This window comes from Bos indicus x Bos taurus, chromosome 9 (genome assembly GCF_003369695.1).
Source record: "Bos indicus x Bos taurus breed Angus x Brahman F1 hybrid chromosome 9, Bos_hybrid_MaternalHap_v2.0, whole genome shotgun sequence".
NCBI lineage: Eukaryota > Metazoa > Chordata > Mammalia > Artiodactyla > Bovidae > Bos > Bos indicus x Bos taurus.
This window is the reverse complement of record NC_040084.1, coordinates 23,021,443-23,036,191: the sequence shown is the minus strand read 5'-3', so window position 1 is coordinate 23,036,191 and position 14,749 is coordinate 23,021,443. Positions and strand designations below refer to the sequence as shown.

The 14,749-nt window shown below is 37.0% G+C and overlaps 1 protein-coding gene across 2 annotated transcripts in view; it reads left to right on the top strand.

The window, feature by feature from the left end:
- UBE3D (ubiquitin protein ligase E3D) overlaps window positions 1-14,749 on the top strand; it is a 166,926-nt gene that overhangs the window by 26,574 nt on the left and 125,603 nt on the right. For both annotated transcript variants that reach the window (XM_027551004.1, XM_027551005.1), the window contains 3 exons: window positions 78-309; window positions 6,086-6,155; window positions 14,403-14,472. In XM_027551004.1, coding sequence (XP_027406805.1) covers window positions 78-309; window positions 6,086-6,155; window positions 14,403-14,472 — 372 coding nt within the window. The remainder of the gene's footprint in view (window positions 1-77; window positions 310-6,085; window positions 6,156-14,402; window positions 14,473-14,749) is intronic.

Here is a 14,749-nt window from a genome sequence, read left to right as displayed (position 1 = left end):
ATCTTGTATGCTGATTTAATTTTGAGATCACAGTTCCATTTTGTTCTGTAAACCATGATCTTTCCTCTTTCCGCTAGGATGCTCCTGAGAGTGCTCCCCCTGCCAGGCGATAACTGGGGCGCTCTGGTTGACGAGTGGTGTTGTCATCCTGACCCCTTTGCTAATAAGCCACTTCATCCACGAGAGAATGACTGTTTCACCGGAGACTGTTTCTACCTGGTGAATTTAAAGAGTGATTTGTGGCAGCCAAGACCTGAAGGAGCTCCAGTGGAGACACACCATCTTTCTTCTGAGAACCATCTAAAATTGGTAAAATATCTTTTAAAATAAATGCTTATTTAGAGGTGGGTTTAGAAACTGGTTTCTCCAGTCTTTTCTTCATTCAGGGCATGTGAAACAGGCAGTCCTAAAGGCCAAAATCTTTGATTTTTCAACTGCTTCTATCAAGCCCTGCTCTTTTGATATATAGAAAGGGCTTGTACAGGCCTTAAACCAAAATAGTCACAGGGGCTGGAGGAAGAAGGGAAAGAGGCTTTTTTGTGCGTAGATTTGCGAATGTTAGTGTTTTACAAACCAAAGTGCCCTATTTCCTTGCTTTTAGGACAGTATTGCATAATCCATGTGCATTTTATCCTCAGAGTCTGATTTAAATGGAAATTGTTCTTTGGTTGTAGGATATCTACTGTCCTGTGAGGTCCAGGTATTTCCCTGTGTCTTTCTGTAGTCTAGACTTCTGCGGGTGTCGTACGAGCGAATGCCATCAAGCAACAGAGGAAGTGCAGGAGTGTGGAAAGTAAGCTCAGGCCATAGGCTCCATGTTGATGCCTGACAAGTGAGATCAGGTGCTCCTGCTCTCAAAGTTGCTGGAGGGAGAAGGCTGTTTCCTCTCACTGCAGAGAGCAAGTGGTTTACCTTATTTTAAAAGAAAATCAATGGCATTGACTCGGCCCTTGTGAGAAATCGTTCCCCGGATGGCAGGTCAATACAGATGTGATTTAAAACGTTAAGAAAATCATTGCCAGAGAACCTTCCTTTTAACATCTGATTATTGGTGGGAACCAAGGCATTGTGTATTAAATTTCATTTAGAGCTCCTGTAAATGTTATAGTAAGAACTAGACCACTCTAGGATATATGCAGCAGTCCAGAAGATCTTAGTTTGTCAGCTAGTTTATAGAACTGTTTCATAATTCAAGAAGGCAATGGCACCCCACTCCAGTACTGTTGCCTGGAAAATCCCATGGACAGAGGAGCCTGGTAGGCTGCAGTCCATGGGGTCGGTAAGAGTCGGACACGACTGAGCGACTCCACTTTCACTTTTCACTTTCATGCATTGGAGAAGGACATGGCAACCCACTCCAGTGTTCTTGCCTGGAGAATCCCATGGACGGAGAAGCCTGGTAGGCTGCAGTCCATGGGGTCGCACAGAGTCGGACACGACTGAAGTGACTTAGCAGCAATAGCAGCAGCATAATTCGAGGGAGATTAAGCAAGTTTGACAAATGTTGAGGTTATCAGTTTAAATTATGTAAGTGTCTCAACTTTCACCATAAAGACAAGTCCCTTTAACTTTAGGTTCCATTTAAAATCATAATACTTGACTCTCTCTCCCCTCTCTCACCCCAACTCTCTGCAAGTATCTTAAGCTTTCATAAAGTCATAACCATTTGTATTTCCTTTGATCTCCACTGGTTTTTGGGCTTCCCTGGTGGCTCAGAGGTTAAAGCATCTGCATCCAATGTGGGAGACCTGGGTTTGATCCCTGGGTTGGGAAGATCCCCTGGAGAAGGAAATGGTAACCCACTCCAGTATTCTTGCCTGGAAAATCCCGTGGATGGAGAAGCCTGGTAGAAGCCTGGTAGGCTACAGTCCACAGGGTCGCAGAGAGTCGGACACGACTGAGCGATTTCACCTTCACCACTGCTTTTCAGTGTATGTATGTGTGTCTATTATACAATATATATTAGATGAAGTATATGTATTCTAATATATACATATATTAGAATACATATATATATATATTAGAATACCTCCATAATTATAGTGCTTTAGCCATCTATAGTTTTCAAAGATACATGGTAAGCACTTAATGTAAATGTTATATTTAATATGGTTGCAGTAAAATTATATTTTAATCTAAATATACAAATGCTTTACTCTTTTACGTATATTTACTTTCATTTTTATGATTAACTATACATTTTAAAAATATTTGGAAGATGTGAGTAGAAGAGAAATGGGGAAAGATTAAATAAACAAAACCATGAGTTTCCCTTTTTAGATGAACTCTGTATTCTATATGAAAACAAGCTCCTCACATTTGCATCTTTATCAGTTATGATGCCACTTACAAGAATTTCTCTTAATTGTGAACAGCCATCCTATGAGTTGTGTCATAGTCACATATTGTGTTTTTTAAGTAACAAGGAGATGATGGGAAATTACTGTCATGACAAGCTACTGTTGACAAGATTGTTTTCAAGTTAGCTTGGATGGAAGTTTCACTTTAATTGCATATTGCAGCAGTTGAAAGAATATGCCTGTGACCAAAATAGTAACATAAATTTGGAGGGACTTCTTACACAGTGCTCTCATGGCTCCTGTGGGAACAAGGCTTCTCTGTGCTGTTGAAAACCTATTTCTCATATCGCCCCGTCTAGCCATCTAGCAGGGTTTTGAAATGTCACATGGTGACACAGCATCCTAATGGTATCTCTTGGGAAACATTTTTTTGGTGAGACAGTATCAAGGGTCCTTAGAATGGAAGCCACACAAAAGAAAGTAAAAATGAGGACAGAAGGCTAATCCACCTCTCGTAGCAGCACTGCCATCGTGCAGATATATTGATTTAATTAGTCCACAACAATGTCTGTCTTTGATGTTTGCTCTGTAGAGTTCCTACACTGCTAGGCTGCTGCTCTGCACAACTTGCTTGATTATTTCCATGAAGCATAGGTCAAGAAAAATGCACTGCAAAGCAGAGTTTCTCTTTCACAAAATTAAAAGTGTTATAATATGTTAATTTCAAAGATCAAGACTAGTTGAGCTTATCGGACATGAATGATGCGTTCTGTGTGTTATCTGAGTATTTGGTAGAAGTAATTTTTTTATCTCTACTTGTAGGAGATTATAAAAACGTATTTTATGAGGAGCCCACGTGGAACAGGAACTTTTATTTTTAAAATAAATGCTACTGGGACTGGGAACAAGTGAACCTTTATTTTAAAAAAATGTATTTTAACTGTGGGAAAAAATTTTAAGAGATAACTCACCTCAGCATTAGGAATGTATATTTTAATTCTGTTTAAGGCATCCTCGACAATGAATTACTCAAAGCATATCTCTTGAATTACAAAATTCATAAATGACCAAAAAAGAGCATAAACAAATGTAAAGTTCAACTCTTATTCCTTTCCTTCAATACCCCTGTGTGTGTAGCATTTTTTTGTGTGCCTCTGTGAATATGGCAGTATACCTTTTCTTTTCAAAAGATATCTACTGAAGATTTCCCTATTCTTAGATCTATTATCTCTTGTGATATTTTTTATGCCTGCCAATGAAATGAAAATTTTGCATCTGATAAACAGATTGATAAAGGTGGCATCTCAACTTTCGATAAGATTCATAATATTGTTCTAGACTTAGAAAGTAGCCACACATATGACTTCATCCTATATTTTAAAGAACAAATGAAATTGAACATTGCTATTTTTGCCAGTAAGTATGACTAACAGTTTTACCTTTTTTTTTTTCTTTTTTGGTTGTTTGTTTTGTTAAGTTCATGAGGATTTCTTTTTTCTTAAAATAATGTGTTGAACTTTATAAACATTTGCAAATGTAAAAAAATAGAATTATGAACTTCCATCAGTCATCTTGATTCATATAGAATGCTTCATCGACCCCTTTTATTTTTAGTTTTTTGCTCAAGTGCTTTAAAGCAAATTCTAAACATTATGTCAATTCACTCCTATATAGATTATTCTTTTTTGCATGACCACAGTGTCATTTTCACACCAGACAAAATACACAATTATTACTCAGTGACACAATAGCAGGCCTTTAGCATCTGATGGGCATACGATCCTATCACTTCATGGCAAATAAAAGGGGAAGAAGTGGAAACAGTGACAGATTTTATTTTCTTGGGCTCCAAGATCACTGAGGACAGTGAGTGCAACCATGAAATTAAAAAACACTTGCTCCTTGAAAGGAAAGCTATGACAAACCTATACAGTGCATTAAAAAGCAGAGACATCACTTTGCTGACAAAGGTCCATATAGTCAAAGCTTGGTTTTTCCAGTAGTCATGTATGGATGTGAGAGTTAGATCATAAAGAGGGCTGAGCACCAAAGAATTGATGTTTTCGAATTGTGGTGCTGGAGAAGACTCTTGAGAGTCCGTTGGACAGCACAGAGATCAAACTAGTCAATCCTAAAGAGAATCAACCCTGAATATTTATTGGAAGGACTGTTGCTGAAGCTGAAGGTCCAATATTTTGGTCACCTGATGTGAAGAGCCAGCTGATTAGAAAAGGCCCTGATGCTGGGGAAGATTGAAGGCAAGAGGAGAAGGGGACAGCAGAGGATAAGATGGTTAGGTAGCATAATCAACTCAATGAACACGAACCTGAGCAAACTCGGGGAGATAGTGAAGGACAGGGAAGCCTGGCATGTTGCAGTCTTTGGGGTTGCAGAGTCGGACACAACTTAGCAGCTGAACAACAACAACCAGAATTCCCTGGTGGTCCAGTGGTTAAGAGTCCACCTGGCAATGCAGGGGACACGGGTTCAGTCCCTGGTCTAGGAAGATTTCAGAAGCTGTGAGGCGACTAAGCCTCTGCACCTAGAGCCTGTGCTCTACCAAGAGAAGCCACCACAATGAGAAGCCCACACACCTCAAGAAGAGAAGGCCCATGCGTAGCAATGAAGATTCAGCACAGCCAAAATAAATAAATAAAATTTTAAAACAAACTGTAAAAAAAACAGTACCTCATGCATTCAATTGTGTGAATTTTGATTCAAAAAACCTGACACTAGATGATACTTCTAACAGAATTGGTAAAATCTGTATAATGGAGGACAAAGGAGCCTGGCGTGGTGCCATCCATGGGGTGGCAAAGAATCAGACATGACTCAGCAACTGAGCAACAACACCTTTTGACCACCTTCACCCATTTTTGCCCATCCCTGCAACCTCTAATAGCCACAGATCTGTTCTCTGTGTTTAAAAGTTTAGTCTTTTGTTTTCTTAATAATTAGAAAGAATTATTCTAATAATTCTAGAATTATTCTAGAAAAACTGCCTGCTGTTTTAATCTGTATCCCTATTGATAAAGTTGGATTTTTTAAGTTTAACAATGTTCCAGGAATTTGTTCTAGCACACTGTCTCTGTCTTTTCAGGTATAGTACATATATTAAATGGAAAAATAGAATTATATGAGTGGGTTAAGTATTTTTAATTTCTCGTGGTGGTTATGAATTATAGATTACTTTTACATAAGTTGCCCTGGACTGGGAGTCAGAATAATATGAGTTCAAGTTCTCATTCTTCTGTTTTCTAAACATATGAGTTGGGGCAAGTCACCTACCTTTCTACCTTTGTTGCCTGCCTATTTTATTCTAAATCCCCTGGAGGAGGGCACGACAACCCACTCCAGTTTTCTTGCCTGGAGAATCCCTTGAACAGAGGAGCCTGGCAGGCTGGCAGGCTGTAGTTCACAGGGTCGCAGAGTCAGACACAACTGAAGTGACTTAGAACGCACCCATACGCATTCTAATCAAGAATATTGAGGTGCTTTTTAGAATTTTTAAGATGCTTCTTGTTCAAATTACTTGGCACATGTAGATTATAAGGAAGTGATTTGGTTTGGAATAATTGTTCTGTTCATTATTTTGTCTCTAGACTTGAAAAAGAAAGATCTCTGTGCATGTGGTTTATGCATACAAGCTAAGTGTATTCCCAGTATTTAGTAGATGGCAAAATAAAATGTAAAGTTCAATGTATACTCGAGAGATCATGTTAAAATTATATATTCCTTTTAAGAAAAGCTGAATGACATTTAAATGACATTTTTCTATTCTACAGAAACCAAAGGCAAATACCAAAGTAATTTGTAAGCGTTGCAAGGTAATGTTGGGAGAGACTGTGTCATCAGGTAAGAATTTCATAATACAAAAAAGCCCAAATGACTGCCTTCTTGTTATGTATAAAAAAAAAACAAAACAGGGGATTTTATGGGACATATATATGAAAGAGATGACTAATACATGTTATAGAATTGAGAATTGATGCTTTTAAAAATAGAAATCAACTAATATATCATCCAATATGCCAAGAAGTTTGTGTATTTTGACCTTGATAAGTACATCGTAATGAGTCTTAAGTATTCAGAATTTGGGTCGTTTCAATATTGTATATCTTCTTTTAGATAAAAAGTAGTGTAAAGTTTGTTTCTCAAAGAAGGTGGAAGCTTTTTTTTTAAATACAACTCCTCAGTCAGAGGAATTGGTTACCAGGGATAATGGAGGAGATGCTTTTCTTGGTTGTTGTCTGCCTTAGGGCTGTGTTTTGAGGCTTGGGAATGGGGAGGGGGTGGGGGGGTACACAGAAGTTGTTGAAATGGAAGAAGACACATTCTGAGTTGTATACTCTGTTCCTTGTTCTTTTTCCCAGTAGTGTTAATTATATTTTGTGTAAAATCTGTGTTACGCCACTATAAAGTTTAATAATGAAAATCCTGATAATTAAAATTCATCACTCTTTATAGATGTGGTTTAAAAATGTCTAGAGAGCTCCAGCACATGTTAGCTTCATGGGTGAAGAATAAGTGTTTTTAATATAATTAATTAGAAGATGTGATTTAAGTGAAACTGCCATCCTCAAGGGAAAGCAGATGGTGGCATTTTTTGTTTGTTTTTTAAGATCATCAGACTCTCATAAGTAGTCACTTGCTCAGAGTGAACAGAAAAGGAATCATGAGTAGCAGTATAGCGTGCCACCCTCAATGTCATTTTTGGAGAATGAAAGCAAGTCCCTTAGCAACAGTTTAGAAAATCTTAAGGCTTCCAGCTAAATAAGGTGAATTGACTTTTTTCATGCTTTTCTCTCCTCCCTGAAGCCCAGTTAAAAAGTCAGTTAAGGAATTTAAAAAAAAAAAAAAAAAGGACATCCATGGAGGCAAAAGAGAAGTGGAGAGGAGACAACAGTGATGTGAACCGGAGGTATAAGCAGACGTCTTTGGAAGCTGTAAAGCTGAGAGCGGGGTGGGAACACACTTGGCTGTGTGGAGGAGGCTGCAGCCATGGTGTCTGCAGAAGACTGATCATCTTATCACGAGGGAGCCAGAACTCAGCTGTGGAATCCCAGAAATGGACAGAATTGAGAGATAGCAGTTATCACGGACAAGGGGCTGAAAGCAGGAAGTTTTAATTCAAAGTTTGTGTAGGAGCCGTTAGATTCCTGAGACTCTTTCTCTCTTTGCAACTTGCTTGTACATTAACGGTAGGAGATTGGAGCAGCCTTTCTTGGAATAATGGAAGTGGACTAACCAGAGAAAAGATCTGCAGACACTGATTCTTAGGGATCATTCAGCAACAACAACAAAAATGAGCTTATATTCAGCCATTCTACTGTCAACAAGCCTTATAACCACCCAAGAGCTTTCTCTTAGCATTTTATTACTTTACATTTAAATATGAACAGATTGCTGAGAATCAATAAATGTTAAAGACAGTCCAAAGCAAATAAATAATCAAGTGCACAGGGCAGGGGCATTGAAAAGAAACAAATTATGTATAAAACAGAAAAAAAAAAAAATCTCTTAAAAAACCATAATAAATGTCCTTGGAGAAATGAAATAATACTGCCTCTACAATTCAGAGAATGTCACATTAAAGATGTAATAGCTTAAAAAAAAAACTAACCAAAAGAAGATAAAATTAAGGAATTATTTCAGAAATCAGGATCAAAAGACAGAGATTGAAAATTGGAAAGGAAATTAAAAAGAAAAAAGATCACGTAAGTTTCCTAAGGATAGGAATATTGTCTATCTCATTTATCACAATGAGTTTAGCCCTTAGAACAATATTTGACATCTAGTGGGTACCCAGTAAATATTTGTTGAATGAGTGAATGAAATGAGCCTTTTAGGACATCCAGCACCTAGCTGAAAATTCTAGAAAGAGAATAGAAACAACAAGGTGTGGGAAATCCATCATAACAAATAAAATATAAATAATATATTTATAATATATTATATATATATATAAAATATTATATATATATATAAAATAACAAAAATCCATCAAGATATTTCCTAGAACGAGGACTTATGGGCCCCAGCTGAAAACTGAAAGTGTACACTAACTGTCTTAAACAATTAATGAAGGATGATGAGGAAGCTGCTTAAAGCCACATCACAGAGTAATCTCTGAACACCAAGGACGAAGCTTCTAGAGAGCAAAAAGCAGGTAATGTACAAAGGATTAGGAATTAGAATGGCATTGAACTTCTTAACAGCAGCATTGAAAGCTAGAAGATGAAGAAAAATGCCCTCATAATTTAGAAGGAAAAAGATTTTCAACCCAAAATTCAGCAGATAGTCAAGCGTGAAGATTATAAATACATTTTTGGAGCTATAGGGCCTCAAAACATGGACCTCAAAGTTATATTTTCCTTAGGGAATCTACCATAGGGTTATGCATCAGCAAAAGTAGGAACCGAACCTCAAAAGAAAAAATGTGGGATTTGGGGAGCAGATTATTCAACACAGGAGAATGAGTTAAGGAATCCCACTGGGAGGGGTGTACAGCAGGCCCAGAGAATAACAGTCTGGATTGAAGCAAGCACAGAGAAGATTGTAAAAGAAAGATTTTTTTTCAGTTATACACCGAAACTGATAGTCATTGAATTGTTTGACCACATATAACAAATAATCTGGAGATAAGCCATTTTGTCATATGGGCAAAATTAGCTAAACGTGTTTGGAAAACAAAACACATGAAAAAGCAAGCAGTTATGCACTGTGGGAAACAGAAGATTGAACAAAAAAGGAACAATCCCAGGGTATGATTATGGTTACAATCATGTGAACACTGAATAGCAATTTAACCAAAAACCTTTATGATGTGATACCTAAGTATATTAGGAGGTCATTGTATGTGAGCGTGTGTCAGGGGGTAATGTAAGAGAACGTTACCCACATCTACTCTAAAAGTAAATTAGTGGATCCCCAGTGGAGCTCCCCAGGTGGCACAGTGGTAAAGAACCTGCCTGTCAATGCAGGAGACGCAAGAGACTCGAGTTTGATCCCTGGGTCAGGAAGGTCCCCTGGAGTAAGAAATGATAACCTGCTCCAATATTCTTGCCTGGAAAATTCCACTGATGGAGGAGCCTGGCAGACTACAGTCCATGGGGTCCCAAAGAGTTGGATGTGACTGAGCGACTGAGCACACCCATAGTTTCAAAAATGGTGGCATAAAGAGAATGCATAGTTCCCCTCTGAAGGAATCAAGTACAGAACTGTACAAGTTCAGAAGAACAGCTATTAGAAAATAACCGAAATGAAGCAATGATTTGAGAAATGTTCCGTTATCAAAAACTGCTACTGCTTTGGGCTAAAATGGCAAATTTGTGGCTTTTTTGCTTGAGGTCATTGCCATATTTTCCCTAGCCCCTGAATTTGGGAAGGAGAAAAAACACAGCTTTATTATTTATAGGTGGTTAAACATTTGGTTCAGGGTAGGCAAAGGAGAAAGTAGAAATTTAAGAGGGGATATTTTGAAAGCAAGAATGTCCTGGAAGGGCTGAGCTAGCATAGCTCTGACTGATTGCTAAACTCTACATACATACAATAGATGCCAAGGAGTCCATTAGGAACTGAAAGCTTAGAGAGACGTGAACATTTATTGTGCCTTTGGTTCATTCCTTAGTCCATATACAATTTGGGTAGCAGAAGGTGGAAGCCTTAGTGGTTTGAAGTATTTGAGAAGAACCTTGCCCTAGATTTGCTGATAGCCAAACTATGTAGAGATAGCAAATACTCTCTAGGGAGTCAAGCTAAGCAAAAGACAACTGAGCATAGACACGGTGACTACATACTGTGGCAAGGCATATTTTGTGGTTTTTTAGTCCAAGCTTATTAATTGACCTATAAACCAACAACCCTTCAAAGGATAAAAGAAAATCCAGAATTACTACAGTTCGATGGACATGAATTTGGGTGAACTCCAGGAGCTGGTGATGGACAGGGAGGCCTGGCGTGCTGCAATTCATGGGGTCGCAAAGAGTCGGACACAACTGAGTGACTGAACTGACTGACTGATTACAATAATATCCTATTTCCTTTTAGAAATTATTAGCCATGCAAAGAAAGAGACAGGAGTGGTTCATACTCAAGGAAAAAGCAGGACTCAACGGATGCTGAAGAAGTACAAATATTAAATTAGCAGGCAAAGATGTCAAAATAACTAATTATAAATATGGCAAAGAATTAAAAAGACAAATTAATAGCAAATCTCAACAAATTAGAAACTTCAGAGAAACACCCAGTTGGTAATTACAGAGCTGAAAAGCACAGTAACTAAAGAAAAATTCACTGGATTAACTAAAACCTCGTATTTGAGATGATAGAAACAAACAAAAATTATTGAAGATAATCAAAGTGTTAGTCACTTAGCTGTGTCCAACTCTGCAAACCCATGAACTGTAGCCTGCCAGGCTCCTCTGTCCATGGAATTCTCCAGGCAAGAATACTGGAGTGGGTTGCCATTCCTTTCTCCAGCGGATCTTCCCGACCCAGGGATCGAACCCAGGTCTCCTGCACTGCAGGCAGACTCTTTACTATCTGAGCTACCAGGGAAGATAGGTGAATAGAAATTAATCAATCCAAAGAACAGGCAGGAAAAAAGTCTCAAAATGAAGAGAATATCAGACTTGTGGAACGATGTTAAGTGTTTTAGTAAATGTGTAAGTGGAGCTTTAGAAGGTGAGGAGAAAAAACATCAGGGAAAAAAATGGGTGAAATGTTGTGAAATTTGGTGAAATATTTTAACTTTTGGATCCAACAACTGCAGTGAATCTCAAGTAGGATAAACACAAAGAACATTTCACCCAGGCATATTGTAGTCAAACTGATAAAAGCAAGAGATGAAGAGAGAATCTTGAAATTCAAAATATTGGGGGAGAAAACAGTAACACCTCTCAATTAATAATTCTATATCCAGTAAAGCACTACCTCAAAACTGAAGGCAAAACAAGGACTTTTTTAATAAATAGGTGGAAATAATGCATTACTAGCAGACAATACTAAGGACAGTTCTTCAGGCTAAGTGAAAGATAAGCAGATGCTAATTGGAATCCACAGGAAGGAATGAAGAGCAAGATAAATGGAAAATATGTAGATTACCACAAAAGCACACTCAACAGAGGTTAGCATAAAATTAAAAACCATCTTTTCCTTGCATTTGCTAGTGCTCTAAAATTAGAATTTTGATATCGAAGACTACACAAAGTGAGAATCTAACAGGTGACTGCACAAAAATATGAGACCCTGAATGACTACATGGCACAGTGAAGGCAAATCACAAGTGAATACAAGCCTGTGAAATTACAGACAAATATCAATCCTTTGAGACTGTAGGAATTTCAGATCTTGAACGTGGTTAGTCTGCTTAGAACTAGACATAATGCCACGGGCCTGGGAAAATCAATTGCAAGTCATCTCTGGAGGAAAATACCTCATTGTGAAAACTTATATTATTCCCACAAAGAATTTCTCAAGTACAGTGTGTACCATACAACCAAACATAAATAGTCACATAAGTAAACTAGACTTCTATCAGTGAGAAATAACAAAAACAGCAAATAGAAACAGACACCTGTTACTAGAATTATCAGATATAAACTGTAAAATGACCGTGCTTACTGTTGCTGCTGCCAAGTTGCTTCAGTCGTGTCCGACTCTGTGCGACCCCATGGACTGCAGCCTACCAGGCTTCTCCGTCCCTGGGATTCTCCAGGCAAGAACACTGGAGTGGGTTGCCCTTTCTCCAATGCATGAAAGTGGAAAGTGAAAGTGAAGTCGCTCAGTCATGTCCGACTCTTAGCGACCCCATGGACTGCAGCCTACCAGGCTCCTCCATCCATGGGATTTTCTGGGCAACAGTACTGGAGTGGGGTGCCATTGCCTTCTCCCATGCTTACTGTATTTAACAGCATAAAAGACAGGTTTGAAATAATCAAAGGGTAAAGGCAACTAAAACAGTAAGCATATTTGGAGAAGATCTGCAACAGAATTTCTTAAAAATATAATTGAAATTTAAAACTCAGTGGGTAGCTTAACAGCAGATTAAGCACAGCATGGAGCAAGAATTAGTGAACAGAAGATAGATGAGAAGAAAAATCGGTAATTCAGCACAGAGAGACAAGAAGGTAAAAAATACAGGAGAAAGGGTAAGAGACATAAAACGCAGAGGAGATCTAATGCATGTTTGATCGTGCTTCTAGAAGAAAGAAATAGACTAGAGCATAGTATTTACAGAGAGAATTGCTGAGGATTTTGCAAAAGTGACGAAGAACTACAATTTGTAGTCTGAAGTCCAGTGAATTCTAAGTGTATGAGGCCCAAATGAGAGAAATACATAGAAGTATATAGCTAGATACGTCACAGTGATACTGAGGGAAAATTAAAAAAATGGAAAACGAAAAATTCTAAAGTAACAAAGGAAAAAGACATTACCTTCAAAGGGACAGCAGAAATAGAGATCTGAAGACAGGAGAATGATAGTGTGCACAAAGGTTAAAAACTGTTAACCTAGGATTTTATATCAGGAGAAAATGTCCAAATACGAAAGAATCAAGACAAAGATAAATATATTCTCTGTCAAGCAAAAACTAGGATAATTCAATTCTAGTGATTTGGTTTCTTATGAAAAGAAATTTTACCAGTATATTAAGCAAAAGAAATGACTCCAGAAAGAGGGTCTAAGTTCTTGAAGGATTGGTCAAGAAAGTGGCCAATATGTTGGTGACACTAAGTGAATGTTAATTTTGTAAATTAGTACTACCTTGTGGGATTAAAATTGTGGAATTAAACTATAGTTTCGACAACAACTGGGACAAAAGGATCACTTTAGAATGTTAAAAAGTTCAATTCTGCATCTAATAGCATGATTTTAAATAGTAAAGTGAAAAATTGAACTTCAAGGGGAAATACATAAAGTCATCATAATGATTCAAAAAAAATAATCCTGTTTTTTTTTGCCTTTTTCTGTGTGTTGCCTTGAGCAGTTGTAAACGTTTACAGAAGATCTACAAGGAACAATTTTTCATCTTATTAAAACAATTAAAAATTTGTTGGCACACCACTTTTAATGACTATAAAATTCTGTTGCTGAAATATATAGATGTTTATTTAATTCAACCATCCTCAATTTTTAGAAATTTAATTTTGTAGTATTTTCTATTAATATTATTGTAAGCACCTTAATAGATAAATGTTTACAGATATCTGTGAGTATTTCTTTGAGATAAGGCATTTAATTATGGTGTTAAAAATGTATGCATATTTTTTTTTCACTTTGATTTTCTCAACCAATTCTCAGCCAAAATGTATATATATTTTTAATGCCTTCACCAAGTGGCTTTCCAAAAATCTGTTATTTGCAATCCTGACAGCAGGAGGAGAATAAGTGTAACTGTTTCTCCATATCATCATTGCTGCTACAATTTATTTTTCAAAAACATTTTTCTATTTGATACTAAAAATATTTCATTTTAATTTCCATTTCATTACTAGTGAGTGAACATTTTTCATGGATTTTTTAAAAAAATCAAAAATGGTTATGTTTATGTTCATTTCTGTTAAACATTTAGTTTAAATTTTTCTGTAAATGAAGTAATCTGATAACCAGATTTGGTAAAAATTGGATATTAATACACTCATTGAGATTCTGGGTATATATTAATGTAAGGTTCACAGCTTCTGTGCTTGGGCTTTAGAATACTACGATTAAAGAGGCTTTTTCAGTGACTCCTAGGACTGTGGCTACTCTACAGAAATGAGGAAACCAAAAGACTGAGTTTTAGATGAGTGGACTATGGTTGTGATGTGCCTAGTTTTTATAACAATGCATATTTGTGAACAGAGTCTTGCTGCACCAGACTCATCTAGGGCATGCTCTTCTGAAACAACACTGAGCTATCTGAAGTCTCAGGGCTGTCATTTATAGTTTCATCAATCTTTGTCTTCTGAAGCTAAGTCACTTTTAGAAAAGTTTTACTGAATATTCATTGTACCAGTATATCAGATATTTATTTTGAAATGTCATAATTTGAGACCAACATGCCCACAATAGAAATACTAATTGTGGAGCTTTTTAACATTCTTATTTTTTGTTTCTAGAAACCACTAAGTTTTATATGACGGAGATAATTATTCTGCCATCTGAAAGAAATTTTCCCATCATACCAAGGTACAAATAGCAAATTGTTTGTTCTGTAATTTCACATGTAAAGAAAGATGGAAACAATTGATTATTTAGGAATTCATTTTTATTTTTGTTTGCTTGGAAAGGAAAAATGAAAGCCTTTGGAAGGGCTTTTAGGTAGTACAATGAAAGCACAGATATGAAAGATTTGAAGATTTATTTATGGTTTGTTTACATAATGATATAAACAAGTGTGCTCTTATAAATCTAGTTCTGAAATTTTTTTGTGCCCTTTCTATGTGCTAGATAGCCAAGGTCTTAT